The 18,352-nt window shown below is 40.0% G+C and overlaps 1 protein-coding gene across 1 annotated transcript in view; it reads right to left on the bottom strand.

The window, feature by feature from the left end:
* Positions 1–802: 802 nt before the first annotated feature.
* Positions 803–18,352, bottom strand: part of POLQ (DNA polymerase theta) — a 53,927-nt gene continuing 36,377 nt past the window's right edge. The window contains exons 21-30 of the mRNA XM_072354685.1: positions 17,034–17,171; positions 15,498–15,672; positions 14,320–14,455; positions 12,588–12,706; positions 11,552–11,736; positions 11,084–11,195; positions 9,382–9,506; positions 7,803–7,956; positions 5,057–5,172; positions 803–1,260 (exon numbers count right to left, since the gene is read on the bottom strand). Of these exons, the coding sequence (XP_072210786.1) occupies positions 1,147–1,260; positions 5,057–5,172; positions 7,803–7,956; positions 9,382–9,506; positions 11,084–11,195; positions 11,552–11,736; positions 12,588–12,706; positions 14,320–14,455; positions 15,498–15,672; positions 17,034–17,171 (1,374 nt within the window). The 3' untranslated portion in view covers positions 803–1,146. The remainder of the gene's footprint in view (positions 1,261–5,056; positions 5,173–7,802; positions 7,957–9,381; positions 9,507–11,083; positions 11,196–11,551; positions 11,737–12,587; positions 12,707–14,319; positions 14,456–15,497; positions 15,673–17,033; positions 17,172–18,352) is intronic.

Raw genomic sequence — 18,352 nt, 5'->3', positions numbered from 1 at the left:
AGGTGATGTGAGGCTTAGCTAAACGGAAGGTATCAGTGAGCAGTGCCACCACACATGGGCAGGTCAGTTCCCTGCCAGCTCTTCTCCTGTTGTAAGGAGCCTGTGCACAAGCAAACCTTCATGCTTGCCTGGAATCAGAGACATGGAAGTTGAGCACAGGGTGAGACCCAGTCAGCTTTCAGCAGGCCACCAACATGAGACTTCCCAGCAAGACCAGTGTCTGCACCCAGAGCCACAGCTCACACCCACCGCTCAGGGAAACTCCAGTAACCCAACCGATCTCAACCACCAGCAAGGTGAGCACCTGAGCTCACCAGGCTGAGATGTTTTTCTTCATTTTTCACACAGTATCACAGTATCGTGCGAGTTGGAAGGGACCTTAGAGATCATCGAGTCCAACTCCCGGGATTCGAGCCCTCTGTGTAGCAGAGCAGCATTTCTGCCACTTACGCCACAGGGGGGATTCGAACCCCGGGCCGCTGGTGTTGCAAGCAGCAACTTATACCACTGCGCCACCGGAGGCACACAATTCATTAAAATTCATTAAAATAAAGAAAAATAAAATGAAGGCCTTAAAATGAAGGCTTTGGCTGGAGATTGTGTTAGTTACAAGAGCTCTGACACTCTGTCCCCCAGTTGCACTCAATGTGAGCAATGCACGGCTGCTCCATGAGAAACCTCTGCACTTGGACATCAGCTGCAGAAACCACTGCAGAATGCTTCTAGCAGATGGCTGTGAAATTCAATGGTAAGTAAAGTACAAACATGGTGATATTTTATTTTTTTTTGTCCTGTACACAATTACACATAAAAACCTCAAAATAATCTTTGTTTTAATTAAATAATCTAGTTCATTTCATATGTAATGAATCCATTAGGCTTTCTTTTAAATTACAAGAACAACTAACTTAAATACTGTGCTTTTAGCAATTAAAAATTTCCACAGTTCCATAAACATCTCAGCAACACCTGACCTTTGGAAGGCTCAGCGTGGTAAATTCATAGCAGCTTCCACAACCCAGTTCAGAAGATGGTTTACAGTGATGACCACATAAGCAGGAGGCCTGCTGCTGCCTGCTGGTGTGTTGGGCCTTGCCCTGAGCAGCTCATGGTGTCTTCCAAAAACAAGAAAGCCACGTTCCACATCTACAGCTCCAGGTCCTGCAGGTCTCCCCAGCTAGGTCCAATTCTCACTTTAACATTCAGTTTTACTGAGAGCTTGACAGCATTTTCCATCTCATGCTTGACAATCTGAGCTACCTGCAAGAAAACACACATTGAGTTTTGCAGCACTGTGGAAGAACCCAAACACAGTATCTCAGTGCTCTTTGTGTTGGTAGCTGTGGTGGCTGGGCATCTGAAGCTCTTCCATGCTTTAACTGGCACTGACTTGCCACTGATGGAAATGTAAAGGAACATTTTAATCCTGATTAGGATTTATGAACTGGGAAGTTGTTTGAAGTGAATAACATTTTATGCATTACAGAGTTGGGACTGGTTTCGCATTATATAAAAATACTTCAAAAAATAAAAATCATAAGTAAATTCCCATTGAATGCTTCAGAGTCCAGCACTCTCCTCTTCCACTTAGCTGCATAACTGAGCATTTCATGGAGTCTGCTCTAAAAACAGCAGTGCACAGAAAGCAACACAAAAAAATAAACCAAAGAGCTGAGGAGCTGCATTCCTCCTCCTTTCAGCGTGAGGCAACACGTGAAACAAACACTAAGGGCTGCTGGGAAATACAGATGGTAGAAACCACATAGATTTGCCCTCAGTTTGGTTGTGGCAACTCCAGATTGTTGCCCTCCAAAGATATTTTCTAAGAAAATCTTCATTTAGGTACACTAAATGTGTACCCTACATGCCCAGAAGATATTTCTGCTCTGAACTTTCTGGATTATGAGACTGAGTATTTTTCCCACAGTAAATAGTTGTCATGGACCAAAGGCCCAGCCTGTCCTGTTTGCTTGTATGAGTGAATCTTTTCATTCACACTCACCCCATGAACCACAGTTGAGTAAGAAGCAGCTCTGAAATGACTGAGTCACATCTCAGCCTCAGACTGCTGTGCCTGCGGGAGCTGTCCAGAGTATCCAGCACTGTAGAGCTTTTCATTCCTTACAGGTGCCCACAGGAGAGATTACCCCATAAGACCATAAAATCATAGAAATTTTGCTGGGGAAGGGAGAAGGGATGCTGAGAAGATCATAGCACATACGCTTACAACAACATTAAGAAGCAGAGGGAGATCTGTCTTACAAAATCTACACCCTTACTTAACATATTTCATAATGTTCTTGATAACCTAGAAAAAGCCTTTGAAATAGGACATAATTCAGTGCAGACAAGTACAGAGAATGGGGAAGTAGAACAGAAAACTAGGGTAGAAATAATCTCCTGTTCAAAAATAGGATGAAAAATAACCATCCATGGAGGAGAAGAAAAAAAAAGGCGTTATCAGAAATTAAAAGCTGAACAGAGCCTAAGTAAGGCATACTGTTGTCAGAAAGAAAGCAAATACAGTTCTAGGATATGGAAAAAGAAAACGTTGCTTGCGTGACACATGGATCAATTTTTCACTGTACAGAAAACCTCTGCAGCCTTGATTAAGAACTGGGAGCAGTATTTCAAAAGAAATGTGAACCCTATAGAGGGAGCTCTCTGAAAACAGCAACAGGCCCAACCCACCTGCCCAGTGAGGAACACGGGACAGCACTGTTGCCTTTACAGCCTGGGCCATCAGTCTACAGAAGACAGTTGCAGAGATGCAAGAACCTGCATGGAACCCCTGGAGAAGCTGATGGGATGAAATAGGTCATACACCAATGCTGACCTGGTGGACTTTGGGCTCTGAATTGCCAGTGCATTGTCAAGTGTTGCCACTTTCAGTGTTCACAATGGCCAGATAAAACACACTGGGAAAAATACTGGCCAACTTGTATACATAAAAACAATGATGCCAGGATAAAGCAGGCAGTAAAAAAAAAATAAATTAAAAAATCTAGAAAACACCCAGCCTTTGATTCCCAATCTATCCCACAATTTAACATTCCTTCCTGACTCCTCCTAGCTGATATCAACACAACAGGTTGGAGGTTGAGCCACTTTCTCCCATTTTGGTAATATTCTCACCATGCTGCTGTTGTGATAAGCTCTGAAAGCTCCCTCCTTCTACTTTGTCATTCTGCACAGACTATAAAAGCCCTGATACCTCATATTTTTCATACCTTTAGTTCAAGGAAAAACAGCTATTACCCCAACTATTTGCAAGGATACTCTGTTGACTGCAACATAAACTACTAGATATTTTGGAGGGTATTTTTAGTTGTCCTTTGTGCATTTTTGCAGCTGAAAATAATCTGGAGCCAGCATCAGGCATGTGACCACACTAACCTGCCTGAATACAAATTACTACTGCAGCTAAGAGATGCATGACTTACAGTGCAATAAAATTTTGGTGCCAGCAAGATGAAAAAGTCACCAACACAATCAAGTTATGCTCACTTTTTATTTAAAGGTGTTTAGTGAGCACAGAGGTGATGGATTGATGGTTGAAGCAGATAATCTTAGTGGTCTTCTCCAGCCATAATGGTTACATGACTCTATGATTCTATGAAAAGGACTTATTAATTCAGGCCTTACTTTGAGTGAGGGCTCAAGTGGGGTGGATTTAAAGAGTTCCTTCCCAACCTGTATCTTTCCACTATAGGAAGAATCTAATGGTGCATTTGAATGGAGAGCAGGCAGTATTATCACAAAGAAAGTGCTTTCTGGCCCTAGAAAAAATTAAATGAAAGGATAGGAAATACATTGTTGTTTCAGTAGAAGGAAATCCCTGAAAAACTTGCAAGCTGAAAATTCTGGGAAATATGCCTTGGGTACATGCACTGTTCTATTTGATTGCCCAGGGAATCAATTCTCTAATTTTCCTTAGAATTAGAAACTACTAATAATTGCCCTGGAAATAAAGGCTGCTGCTGAAAAAAATATATAACAGTAAATAAGTATAAATAAATAAAATGAAAATCCTTGGACATGGCCCCAGTTCTTCTGGGGATACTGTGGTAACTTGAATTCAGTGTCTAAAGATGTTAAAGCCTATACTCTAGAGGGATTTCAGTTCTCTACACAATGTAAATTAGGAGCCTTTTCATGTTTGTGACAGCCTGCCTGGATGGAAGAAGCAGATGTCTGATCGGAGCTGGCAAAACAAACAGAATCTGGGATTCAAGGGAAAAATACTAAACACTTTGTTTTAAGAAAATTGGAAAATATTGGTCAGACCCATCACTACTGCCGTCTCTGCTTGCCACTGGGATAAGGTCTTCTGTAATTTGGAATGCATACAGGCAGAATAAAATGGGAGGACACCCCAAAGATGCAGAAGTACATCCTGGGAGCCATCCTGGATTTGTGCTCAGGACTTGGGCAAACACTTTGCTGCCAGCACACAGCTGAGAGGTTTACTGCTGAGAGCTGTCAGACACCAGAATGCACAGGCACTCCTGTGAAGGAGAAGAGCATACACAGACATTTATGCACATGAAAAGTGCCATAAGTCCATGCAGCACATTCACTGTGCCTATTATACTGCTATCCCTAAGAATACTGCCAGAAAGATGGGTATGCAGGGAATAAGGAGACAGTACCAAATGCCAACTACAGTGATATGAACACATGCACTGAGTTAGGCAGCAGAAGACAAAGAGAATAAGGAGGCAAAAAGAAATCCAAACTCAGGGAATTTCCAAATGAGAAATACTTTCCCCTGCAGCTATCAACAGTACTAAGCTATTTCACTCATATCTTGAGGAGAAGCTGGAAGAACTGCTCCAAAAGGCACTGGAAAAAAAGCTATGAACTTCAGTCACAGGGATGGTTTAAGTCTGAAAGTAAAGGAATCAAGAAGATAAATATCATTTTTCAACCAATTTAACATTTCTTTCACAGACCCTTTAGCACACCATCAAGAGAAGATCCATCTTAATTAAGGCCTGTTTAAACATTGTAATGCTGTAGATAGCTAAAAAAAAAAACAACCGCACAGCTGTACCTGGATCACATCATCTTCTGCAACTTCATAGAGGAGCTCATCATGGAGCTGAAGGATAAAGAAACCTCCACGGATGGGATGCAACATCTCTCTGTTTCTCTTCCTTGACAACCTTCCTACATAGGTGAAAAAAGAACACGATTTGTTAGATACCATCAAACAAAAGCACAATTTTGTAACCAAAAAGCCTTCACACATCCCTAATACTAAGAAAAAGAATACAATGAACAAATGAAAAATTCCATATTGATGGATAAAACCAGAAAATTTTTCTATCCTATCCATATTTGTACACCTACTGAGGCAAAAAAAATGTAAAATGACAAGCATTTTAAATACAAACATTTCAGCCTTAGTTTGTAAAGACGTGAATCAGAACAGAAACAAGAGACAGTTAGTTGCGTCTCCTGAACCATCTGCTTTAAAAGTAAATTTTAAACAAAATCATGTCAAGTTTAATCAGAAGTTGCCTATAATGTTCTCTGTTTTTTTCCCAAAATCATTTTAATGGCTAGTTTAAAAACACACTGATCTCCTGCTAAACGTGTTTATCTGAAACTGTAGCTATTAGTTCCAATTTAAAATGATAATAAAATTAAAAAGCAGTTTTTGACTTAGCTGGGAAGCAGCTGACAAAAAGGCCCTTTACGGGTACGAGGGCACCCTCAACAAGTTTGCCAAGGACATGAAGCTGCACGATGTAGATGACACGTTAGAAGGAAGGGATACCATTCAGAGGGATCTCAGCAAACTCAAAAGGTAGGCCCTTGTGAACTAAAAGAGGTTCAACATAGCAAAGTGCAAGGTTTTGCACTTCAGCCAGAGTAATCACAAATATGTATTCAGATTGGGAGACGAACTCCATGGGAGTAGCCCTGCAGAGAAGGACCTGGGGGTTCTGGTGAATGAAAAACAGAACATGAACCAACAGCTTGGAAGGCCAACAGTATCCTGGGGTCCATCAGAAGAGGGGTGACCAGCAGGGACAGGGAGGCAGGTGATTCTCCCTCTCTACTTTGCCCTTGTACGGCCCCATCTGGAGTACTACATCCAGGTCTGGAGGCCCCAACACAGGAAAGATGTGGAGCTGTTGATTAGGATCCAAAGGAGGACCGCTAAGATGATCAGAGGGCTGGAGCACCTCCTCTATGAAGAGAGGCTGGGGGAGCTTCTCCAGGTTTGTTCAGCCTGGAGAAGTATGCAAGGAGACCTCATTGCAGCCTTCCAGTATGTAACAGGGGACTTAAAAGGAGGAGGATCAACTTTTTACTCAGATAGATAGTGATAGGACAAGGGGGAATGATTTTAAGCTCAAGGAGGGAAGGTTTAGATTAGATACCAGGGGGAAATTCTTCACAGAGAGTGACAAGGTGCTGGAACAGGCTATTCAGAGAGCTTGTGAACGCTCCATCCTTGGAGTTATTTAAGACTAGGTTGGATGGGGCGCTGAGCAACCTGGTCTAGTATTAGATCTGGAGATTGGCCCTGCCTGTGGCAGTGGGGTCAGAATTTGATTGATCCTTGGGGCCCTTCCAACCTGAGCCATTCCATGATTCTATGATTCTTACCTGCCAAAAGTAAGAGAGAACAAACTGTTCCTTGGCCAAAGTTGAATGCAAACAAACCAAAATCCTAACACACACATTCAAAAGTTATTTGTTTTGCAGGTCGGCTAAAGGAAGACTGCAGTTCACAACTACAGTAATGGTTTAACTGCATGTTCCTCACATAAAACTTCACACTCAACACTGCTGCTTCAAGAAGTCACGTGACACAGCACGCATCTCTGAAGGGAGAAACACCTACAACCTGCTCAAAGGGAATTTATTTCAAGTTCTTGAAGTAGCTTGTGCTATGAAGGAGCAAAAACTGTCTCAAAGGAATCTACTCTCCCTCCTAGTTACTCTTCCTGGTGGGCAAAGACTGCCAATTTCTGCCTCTGGAGAGGTAAGCTGCTGTAGGTGCGTGCCGACTGTCCATAGCAAACCTCTGTAATTTGCCTCCTTAGAAGAAAGCTCCTTGAGATTTTGAGAAGCTTAAGAATTAATTATTTAGTTTTCCTTCTCATGTTCAGAAATCATTTTTCATGTGAAGACAGCTTCATGCTTCAGGCTGAAGCACAGAGCTATCAGTGAAACGTAGCATTCTGTCCCTTATTTCTTTCTAAAAATATATGATTGATGAACAAAACACTGTCTACATTATGTGTAGAAAGTCCTCATAGCATTCCTGTGGGAATGGGTACCCCAGCACAGCTTTGCTGTCTGCAGACAGAAGAAATTTATGCTGATAACTGCTTCATTATACCACCATTGTGGAGCCTCTGTACATCAAGTTCAGTGAATTCCAAACTTAAGTCTAACAAAAGAATTATATATACATGTTAGTGGAACTAGAAGTTGTTTCACCCCATCTTTTCACAGCTTTTGAAGCCTCTATATCTGCTTGGTTTCTTTTTCCTACTTTTCAACAAATCTGTAGCAGCAACAGAACTCGCAACATTTACTTTGAGGCAAAATGGGGTTTCTAATATGATCACAACATTTTCTTCACCATGTCTGTTAAACAGACATTCTCTCTCATTTCTTACAACTCCTTTGCCTGTTAAGCACATTCTTATTACTGTCAGGAAATAAAATTTGCCCTCCACCTAAGCCAAAGCCCCAAAGATTTTACAGGCACTATTTTTTTCTCATTACTATCACCAAAAGTTTTACTTCAGAGCGCAAGGAAGAGGTGAGTATACCTGTCTTATCCCTCTGGAATGAGTTCTCCAGATGTCCATGGGACTTGGTCACAGAAGAGAGAGCTTCCAAGCGTCTCTGAATGTTCACGGTGGCTGTTTTGACAATGTCGGCAGCAGATCCCTGAACGGTTGTGTTCACAGCCTGGCGCTCTGCCTAAACAAAAATACTTTTCCTCAAAACCCACCCAAAAAAAAAATGCCACATGTACTTCATTAAAAAATAGTAAATATCTGGCCAAGTCTAGGTACAGGAAAACCTCCAGAGTTCAATATATCTGCCTGAGACATTACTGACTAACTTCTTTCACAGTACTTCTTCAGCTGATTGAATAGAGCAGTATATCCACACATTTGAAATGCACTGTTGGTATGAGAGGCGGTAATCAGAAAAGTCACATGCCACAAGAGGGAGAAGGATAGTAGACATGGTCATGGGCTCTTGTGAGGGCCAGGAAGGTCTCCCAGATAACTCCTGAGTACCATGCATGTATTCAAAACTGCCAGGAATGGATAATGATCAGTTTTAATACGGTAGCCCCTAACTGCTGTACAAAGCCACACAAACTGCACTCTCACACAATGGCAGGTTTTCCACACAAGGAAACTCCACCAGTCCCCAACTCAGACAAGAAAAGTGTATTCAGAAGTTCTTCTCTGTCTCTTGGCTTAGAACTGAGATATGTGCAAAAAGTCATGAGGGAGCTGAAATGAAAGTGAAGATAATTCATTACTAGGTCTTTAAAAAGTTTTTCAAGAATAAATCAAAGTTGAACAGAAGGTACATCTACAAAGCTTCACACCAAGGTATCCTTCAGGTTGAACAGTCAAATAATCTCAAAAAAAAAGTTTTAAACATCTCCTGGCTTCACTTTCAGCTACCTGAAGTACAACCTCCCACGCCCTCTTCTTGTTCCACTCTTCCACTCAAGTCTTTAATTCCACACATCCTGACTCAGCTTCCTACTGAGAAGTGCAATGCTTCCTCCCAATGAAATGCCAACACCTCTCCAGGAAGTCAATCACTCTTACTGAAGTACAGAACCCATGACAGAAGTGTCCAAAACGACCCTGAAAAAAAATAATGCCAATGTGCAGGCATACATAAAGTAAATGTTTATCTAACAAACCAGGGCAATTTTCCTTTGAGAGTACATAATAAAAGGAACAAATACTCCAAAATGTAAGACTTTAAATCCCCTTTCTTCAATTGCTGAAAGCATGTAACACGCAAAGATTGCTGAGTGGGAACAGCACAGCCTGAAGAGTTAAAATGCATCACAATGTGGAGGCTTTTTAAAATCATGTCCACTTATATCAATAAATTACTCACTCCTTTCCCAACGTGGGAGTTCTGAAGTGAGGCACAGTGATGACAGCTGCACACCCAGTCAACAGAAGACTTACGTCAAACAGATCATGACAAAAGCTTTGTTATTTGCAGAAGAACTGGGGGAACAATGAAGTAAGTGACAAGTGGAAGGTCACAGCTGAAATGGCTCATAGACCCTCTAGAACACGGGCATTGATAATCGGGAGAAATTTAACACCAAAAAAGGAGAAAGTACTGCACCCAACTTACGTGAGCTTTACTATAGGGATTTGAATCTCCGATAGCTGGCAGATATCTCCGTCTTCCCAGTATGGTCTGCACAAACCCATCTCTTCTGCAGTTCCTTACTGTCTCCTTCAAGAATTTCTGAATGCCTGTAAAAGGAAGAGAAAGTTTTCATTAAGACAAGTTGATTAAGTTGCCTAAGATAATGGATGCTTCACACTGATTCCTCACTGGACTAAAAGAAGGCTGCCTGGGAAGCTCAAACAGCACATTTCACATTTCCTTTAGACCCTGTCAGTGAAGGGGACAAAAGCACACGATCATTTATTCAGCCCATTCTCAAGCTCTGCTGGGAAACTTACAAATGCTTACAAGGTGGAAGAGAACACATAGTGTCAGGATATCTGGCTGTGCCTAAGGAGGTAGGAAGTAATTTCTGCACAGTGGCCAGGCGCAGAGGATTATACACATGCTATTGGTAATGGAAAGGTCAGGACCTGGAGAATACTGGAAAGATAAGCGACAGAAAGAGGGTAAGTTGAAAGCAGAAGTCAGAGCCCTTGATGACTCAGGTTGGCTTACTTCAGACTGTGACTTCAGATTCCAGGATGAAAAAGCTCACCCACTTGTGCTCTGCAAAGGAAGTAGTCAATCCATCAAAAGTGTTAAAAAGAAACTTAAGTCAAAGAAAGATGAGACACAGAAGAGCCCCTTTCATTGCAAGTTCAGGTAACAACTGCAGTGAACTGGAAAAAGTTAACTTCAGTTACTTTTCAAGGTTTTCAAAATACAGAACACAAATGGAGCTATTCAAGATCAAGACTGGCAGCATTAGTCAATCAATCAGGTAAGTAATTTAGTAACAGCAATATACAGAAGTGAAAATTCATAGGAATTGAAATTACAGTATATGGTCTTTGTACATTGCAAAGTTTGTGTTATTGCACACACACTGGGAGGGGAAGGACACAGAAGTCATTTCTAATCATCTTTGAAGTGCAGACTATCCAGAAATTACTGAAGACTAAACAGACTCAGCATTTGTCTCCTAAAGAAACAAACCCCAAACCTTGAAAACATACCTTTCTTGTTCATTTCTAAGTTTTATGTTTAGAAATAGCTGTGCCTCCTCCCTATTGCCCTCCATTCATTTTCTGATAGTAACCCTACTCTTTCTATAGCTTTCCTAAAAATTAATGTGCTGCTTCTTAAAAAGACATTGCTGCATTTCTAAGTATGAAAGAACTACCCTGAACAACTGGATTAAGAACGTAATAGTTATAAAACAGGACAGTTTAAAGTTCAATGAACTCAGAAGACAAAAATAGAAGAGATTACTAGTTATATTTAAAAATTATAAACGTGACCTGAAATCACATTACACATCCCTTAAAACTGTATGTTTTAATAAAGAAAAGAGTGTTTCTCATTCATAAAGTTGAGACCTTTAAAATTAATCCCCGGGGCTGATACATGTAGTATCCAGACAATGGTGTTCTCAGAACAAATAAAACACGAGTACAGTGTTGTGGAGTACCAAACTGCTCTGTTCATACATTGGAATTCTGCAAAATGAAAAGCTTTTTCATAAAAATAATTAGAGTAGTGGGAGAGTGAAGATGAATTTAGGATTTGAAGAGACATGGAGTGAAGGGATTTAAAAACAGAAGAGCAACGAACATAACAAAAGGAAAAAAAATATGCTCCCAAATAGTCTTATCCTAACCTGTGTATCTTGATTTGAAGGATTCAATGTAATTGGCAGCTTCGCTGTCATCAATGCCCATCTGCTCACCCAAAGATTTTGCTCCTATTCCATAGATGATTCCATAGCAAATCTGACAGAGGACAGGGCCATAACAATGTGGTGAGCCATGCAGAAAAAAACAAGCCAAAACAAAATGTGATTCAGTGGAAGACAAGTGTATCGTAACAAGGGCAAGCATTCAGGTAGAGAGACAACCTCTAAGCGCAGCCATTTATTCTCCATTTCTTCACCCTTATTCCCTAAAACTCAGTGAGCTCCAGCTGAAATTTACTAAAAGCAGGAGGATTTACAAAGCAATTATTGAACAGTCACAGCCAAACTCAAACTGCAAATCATTTTACTGTGACTCCCAATGTTTTGGGAGTCACCAAAACATTCTGCCCAGAAAGCTGATGATTATGTATGTTTTTTTTTCCTGAAACATACCTGCTTAGCTTGTTGCCTGGTGCTGTCTCCAACAGCTTCAGAATCAATCATCTTCCATTCTGCTGCAATGCTCTTAAAGACATCGGTACCTTTGCTAAAGGCTTCAATGAGTCGACAGTCACGAGACAAATGTGCAAGGATCCTCAATTCAAGCTGACAATAATCAGCAGCCAAGATAAAACCACCTGAAGTCAACAAATGAGGACAAACCATTATTTTATAAATTACTTCATCAACATTCCAACCACACAACTCTCCATCTCCTGAAAAAGAAGATCTGAATTGCATCTTCTTGACTTTTGACATCATTTATGCCCATGTGGGCAAGTGCTACTGAACCACAGAACTTTCTTTCATTTGCAGTTAATCTCACAGAGGCTAACCACAGTGAAAAGGACTGATGCCTGGTAGTTGTACCTTCTGCTGTGAAAGTTATATACAGCTATCTATATGCAACTTCAGACTCTGTTCTTTTCTGCATACTTTTTAGGAACCACTTCTGCACCTGGTAAAAGTTCTACCAGTCAGCAGTAGAAATAAAATCAAACCTAATAAAATCTAAAATCCATCAAATGTACCCAGACAGTTATTTGTCCAGGTGCTTGTGTACAAATCTAGCACCTGAGAGGAATGCTCAACACAGAGATCAGACCAGCAGGCTTGTACTGAGCCAAGGCAGGCAGTGTGAAAACAGACAATAGAATAGAGAACACTAGATACAGTGTGTATTAGGAGTTTTATAGCTAGAGTGCAATTTGTGTATTAGAGCTCCGAAAACATAACTCCTTACAAAATATGTATCCTTAAAGAAGGAATGAAGGTGTGAACATTTGAATTATAACATTAGAATATTTTACTAAGTTGAAATATTCTCCTTTACAGCCTTCCTGTGAGTAATTTTCAGAGCATGCTAACAATTTCATTTGTTTCCCAAGGTATGTACTGTCACCACTTCTTAACAAAAAATCCTAGATCTGATGAAGAGTTATCTACATTCTTAACAAATAGCTTGCACAGAGCAGGATCTGAGTGTTACCTGGGAAGGGAACAAAGGCATGCCGCATGCTAACAGAAAATGGGATTCCTCTTCCTTCAGCTCTGTCTTCAGCCCAAGTATTTACGCTGTTAGGCAAAACACTTGAATGCTTTCTACCTCTGTGGAGACAAAGAATCACTCTTCTTCACCAATTACTAAAATGCTGAAAGATGCATAATCATTTTTGCCACGAAGAAGCTGTGAATACAAACAAGACAGTAACCTCTATTCCCTGATCCATAAAGAAATTGACTATGAGAGAATTAGACAGAGGCCTTATGCACAACTAAATGAATGTACTGACTCTGAGCAGATTTAGAGGTAATTATTCCCACTATATTTGGGCTTCAGTTCAGAAGCTAAGTGATTTCACTCCAAAACAGGTACGATGAAAAGCTCCAGATCTCTGATAGATGAGTAATGGTTTTTATCACTGTCTAATTCAGTTACATTCCTTTGGTCAGAAGATTTTTACAGCAAGATGAAAGAGAGAACTAAGAATGTAATTACTAAGAAAAACAGACAGTTTGGACTCAAGTTTGGGAGGCCTATCATATTTGGACTACAGGACAGTCTCTTTTGTGCCAGTAGTCTGTGATTGTGTACCTTCCCAACTCAATGACTTACCTAAGGAATGTAGAAATATGCCTCAAAGTTTAGCGAGGACTCCATTCCTTCAATGAGCTGCTTCTCTACAGAACCCAGCCTGCTCTACAGCTGTCTGGCTAAGCTGCTGCAAGCCTAAGCACTGCCAGAGATGTTTGTCACTATAATGATTCTGCCTCCATGGGTAGCTCTGATTCCTTTTCTAGAGAAGAGGCATGCACAATATTCTGTTAATTCTGGGCTCTCTCCCTATGACCTACTCAAGGCACAAGGATATAATACACATGGTAGGAAAAGAGAGAGAGAAAAGCCAGAAAATTTCTGAAAGTTCTCACATCTTCCTGTGTGACAAAGCTTATAAAAGTCACTCAGGTGACATATGCATGACAAGAACCTAAGTGGAAGAAGAAAAGAAACTGAAAGGACAGAATACCACCACCAAGTATGAAGTCCCAGGGCTCTCTAGCTGGCTGCCGAAACCAGTCCACTTCCGTAGCTCACTAGACTTCCACACACTTCTAATTTTGACACCATTACACACCAGTGAATAGGATTCTTAGATTAAAAAATAGATAGATTCAGAACTCTTGCTTTGCAGCCTAGGTGCTTTTGAAGGAGACACTTTATAAGGCATGAAATTGCTAACAAAGAACAAAAATATGTATATCCACGTCCCCTGACACATGGAGATGCACTGCATAAAATGGCTGACCTCTCTTCTACTTCTTCCACACTATCCCACCCTTCTTCAGCACAGTTCTTAGAAAGTTAAGCCAGATCCTAACCAGTTAATTACTTTTCAGACTCATACATGCTACTATTGGATGGAAAGTATAACACTAGTCTGTTCGCTGCTGAGTTTCATAAATGACTATAAAAAGTAACTACATGAGGCCTCATGCTATCAGTATTATATCTCTCACGTGTCAATGATTTTTTTCTTATTTATTCTCCCAAATAAAGATTTTTTTGGTATTTATTCCCCTGAAACTGTAAGGGAAACGCTGAGAAATGAGTCACATTGACATGACAGCAGCCACAGGCAAAGTCAGAAAAAAGAAATTTCACAACTCGACCACATTAGGATCAGGGGAGTAAGCACAAGCATTGCCAAGATCCTCCCTACCTGACCCTGGAAACAGCACGAGAATAAACACTTCCATGGGTTCGGAAGGGTGGGCTTTCTTCAACTACAGTCGGCATTTCAATCTCAAAATCTCTTGGCACATTCTGGATGTTTGGCTCTGCAAAACTTACTCGACCTGAGAAGGAAGACATAAGGGAAGGAAGATATAAGAGAAGGTTTAATTAAGTCAGAGTCCAAAAGGAATCTCTCCAGTAGGGGAACACACATCTGCATCATCGTGCAAAACACAATTGTCAAGTGTTCTGGGGGAAAAGGAAAAAAAAGAAAGCTGAAGAAAAAGAAAAAATATGACTAATGAGCTCATGCTAATTTAGGTGGTTCCTGTCCATCATTTTCTTACAGCTAACAGGAAATCCCAAGATCCAGAACCTGTTCTGGGGTCAGAGATTTGCAAGATAATATGCAAGAAATAAATTATACTTCTCACAGAACAAATACATCCATGTAGGTCTCTCCAAAAGTAATGCCTCCTATTTATTTCCATGGAAACTACAACAGATACGAAGAGTGCAGTAACGCTATTTGGTAGAGAAAATTCTCAGCTACAGAGCACCATTTCTCAACATAGTAACCATAACTAGCTATGTATTTTTATCACCAATGAACAAGAGCCTGCATACCATGCTTGTAAAAACCTGCACCAACAGAGGTGACTCACTGTCACTGTTGCCACTGTTGAAATGCACCACCCACTTCTTCACTGTTCACATCCACTGTTTGGTCTCCACATTCAGCAAGCATCAATGAATGTTAATGGATGCCATTTTCTTCCACATGAAGGACTCAAGTTACATACCCTTGTTTCATACATGCTTCCATGTTGGACACCATTTCATCAGACTGCCCCTCTGCTGCCATCTGTCATGCAGCAACAACATGTAATAGAATACTGGTAGGAATGTTCAGCCTCTACTGCTAACAGCCAACATCCTACTCTGACATTGTGGGCCAACATGATAAAACAGAAGGTGTTACTTTTGGAGTAAACCTCATATTTTAACACATTCAGACTAACAAGACTGACTAATGTGAAACAGATATTTATGTATTTTCATTTGGTTTAAAATAAAGTACAGGCTTGATTTCTTTACTCTTTTCCCTACAGAAAAGCTGTCAAAATTCAATAACAAGGAAGGATTTTGTAGACATTTCTTTACCTGTGGCTGTGTGAGTCTGTGACACTGGATATATCCTTTCCATTCCTAGTGCAGAATTGAATCGTTTTTCCCTCTGTAGTGGAAACACCACTTTAGAAATGGCATTGTTGATCCTTCTCCATTCCAATATCAGCCCTGGCAATGGGTGAAGTGTCTTTAATTTCTCCAAAACATCCTTGGTGGAGAGAAACACGGTTGCAATTAATTGCCTTAAAAGTTTTATTTATGAAGATCTTGCAGCTTTGTGGGAAGAAGTATCTCCATCAGTGAGCTTCCAGTATCACTGACTGTAAATCAAATGGATATCTCTTCTGCCTATAGTGCTTACACCTGAACAATGAAAACACCATCAGACACAAGCAAGGCAAAGACCTCTCTTTGGATTTCTTACATCCACCATTATTGGTCTGTACCAATCAATAAGCCACCTGAAATGAGCAAAAAAGCACTGCTTGCCATGTGTCCTCTATGTTGCCTACTTTTACACAGCGTTAACGTTTCTCCTCCATTTACTTGTAAAATTGTCTCACTGTTGGAGGTGGTCAAGCTTGCTTACAGTTGGTGTTGGAACTAGATGACTTCTAAGGTCTCTTACAACTCAATCGATTCTATGATTGTCTCCTATCTTCATGCTAGGAGCACATAAAGTGAAGCCCTTGAACTTGTTCCTTGAAAGGCAAAGTTCATCACTACCGATGAAGGGACTAAAATCAAAAGATAATGTCATACAACTATTTCTCCAGCATAACACATTTTTGTATGCAGCAGACTGTTATTGTCTCTGCCTTTTACACCACAAAAGGAGGGAATCTTCACTTTGAATTTGCTTCTCTGTTCTTCCACCACTAGAATACTTAATTCTTCACTGCCACTTAAGTTTCAAAGATCAATATTTGCTTTCCAGTCACTGACTACATTGAACAAGGGTAAAGTAAGAAAACAATACGTTAATGAGTACTGAAAACAGGGAACATAGGTGTTAGCTCGTATCACTTGTCTGACAAGAGCACCTATTAGCACAGAAGTTATTATTGTACCTGCACAGTATCTAGCAGCTAAACTGTATGGCAATCACCTTCACATATATACAAGCTTTTGAAATTCTAAATTCAACATGCCATAGGATCAACCATTCAGAAGATAAATTCTGTGAAGCATCAAATATAGATTGGGCACTAACTGGTAGGGAAAATACTGTATTTAAGAGTCCTTCAAGCTGATGTTGAAAAACATTTCTACTGTTGGCTTTACAAAATCATTATCTATTTTGGTCTTGATTCAAATTCTGCCTGACTACTCTCATTGAAACCTGCTATTGAGAGTTAGGTCCTCACGACAGTTGGGCTTTGAAAGATTAGGAGGAGCCATGGTTCTGTTAAAGGAGAAGCCAGATTTGAATTTCCAGTGGTAACTGGAGGAGTGAAAAGCAAAAAAAAGTTTACTTTTGTCTAAACCAGTACATCTAATTCCAACAGTACGTGTGCGAAGTAAGAATTTTTACAGCCAATTTCAGATTAGAACCAGACTTTACTGTACCTTGGTTGTACTGAACTGCTTGCTCAACCTAACCCGGTTTCCTTTAATAGTTGTTCTTCTGGTGTAACCCAGAGTTTTCTTGTTCCCTTGAACTTTCACATCTCCATTTTGTGGCAACTTCAGCTCTAGGAACAAAACCTGAAAAAGACCAGCATCTCAGATCAATTTCTGCACGATACTCATGCACTTAATGCAGCACTTAAACAGCCTAATTCAGACAGAGGATAGCAGGAATGCTCCAAGTAATTAAAAAGCTGATTAAAGATCTATGCTATCAAAGTCATCTCTCCTTATTTTAATTAACTACAAAATGCAATCTAAAATCTCATTTTCTAAGTACTATAAGTTTGAGTTCAGATGTATGTTTTTAGGAAAGGTAATTAACTCCATCCAATAAGAGAGTTTACTGCTGAGAGCCAACTGTTATAAAACATGGAATTAAGAAGACTAGAAGTGGGAAGAACATTAGTGAAGAAAAGCACTGTTAGTGAAGAACAGGCTTCAGCATAACAAGATTGGCACTGGAAGAGTTGGCCACAGAATATTAGTTTTTCCTAACAAACTGCCAAAAACTGGAAATTGAAGTACATGCTCACTACTTGACAGATACAACACAGTTCTTCACTTTCCATTCTATGTAGCATTATACACTGTTTCGCAGTTATTACATTTCATTTCACAGCTGGGATAAGGGAATAGAATTTTTTTCTCTCGCAAGTTTATTTAGCACAAAAGTTTTGCTGACACAGAATAAGAAGGGTAAAGCTCCACTAATCTATAAAAGAAAAAATGCTTCACATGATTTCAAGCAACATTTCTGTATGAAAAAAAAAAGCAGATAACAGAAAAAAATATTTCTTCCTCTTTTCCATGAAGCAGAATAAAATCAAAGCTGAGCATTATTTGAGGAGTTGTAACTCACACTAATACTACAAACCAAAACTGCCTTTGCAACATAGGTAGGATATTTCTGGAACTTCTTTTAGTGATCTAGCCTTTCAACAAGAAAGTAGTGTATAAAACAGAACTAACCAGTTAAAAATGCATGCATGGCAGTTCTAATCTAGTAATCCCAGTAATCCCAGTTCTGGGATGACATACATAAAAAACAGAAAGTAATGTTCTACAGAAATAAAATAATCAGTAATTTAAATCCAAATCTGTGTCTTAGTTTTTTTTAGAAAAGGAATCGGTTCTATAAATAAACGTTCAGATTCTTAAAAACAGGTTGCAATTCTTTTAAAACTTTAAAACAATCTTCTATTTCATGCTTGTGTTAAGGACAAAAGCAACATCCCAGCTAGTTCAGATTGTATGAT

The sequence above is a fragment of the Excalfactoria chinensis genome, chromosome 1 (assembly GCF_039878825.1).
Source record: "Excalfactoria chinensis isolate bCotChi1 chromosome 1, bCotChi1.hap2, whole genome shotgun sequence".
In the NCBI taxonomy this organism is placed as follows: Eukaryota; Metazoa; Chordata; class Aves; order Galliformes; family Phasianidae; genus Excalfactoria; species Excalfactoria chinensis.
The sequence above is the reverse complement of the archived record's forward strand: the minus strand, read 5'-3'. Positions and strand labels throughout refer to the sequence as shown.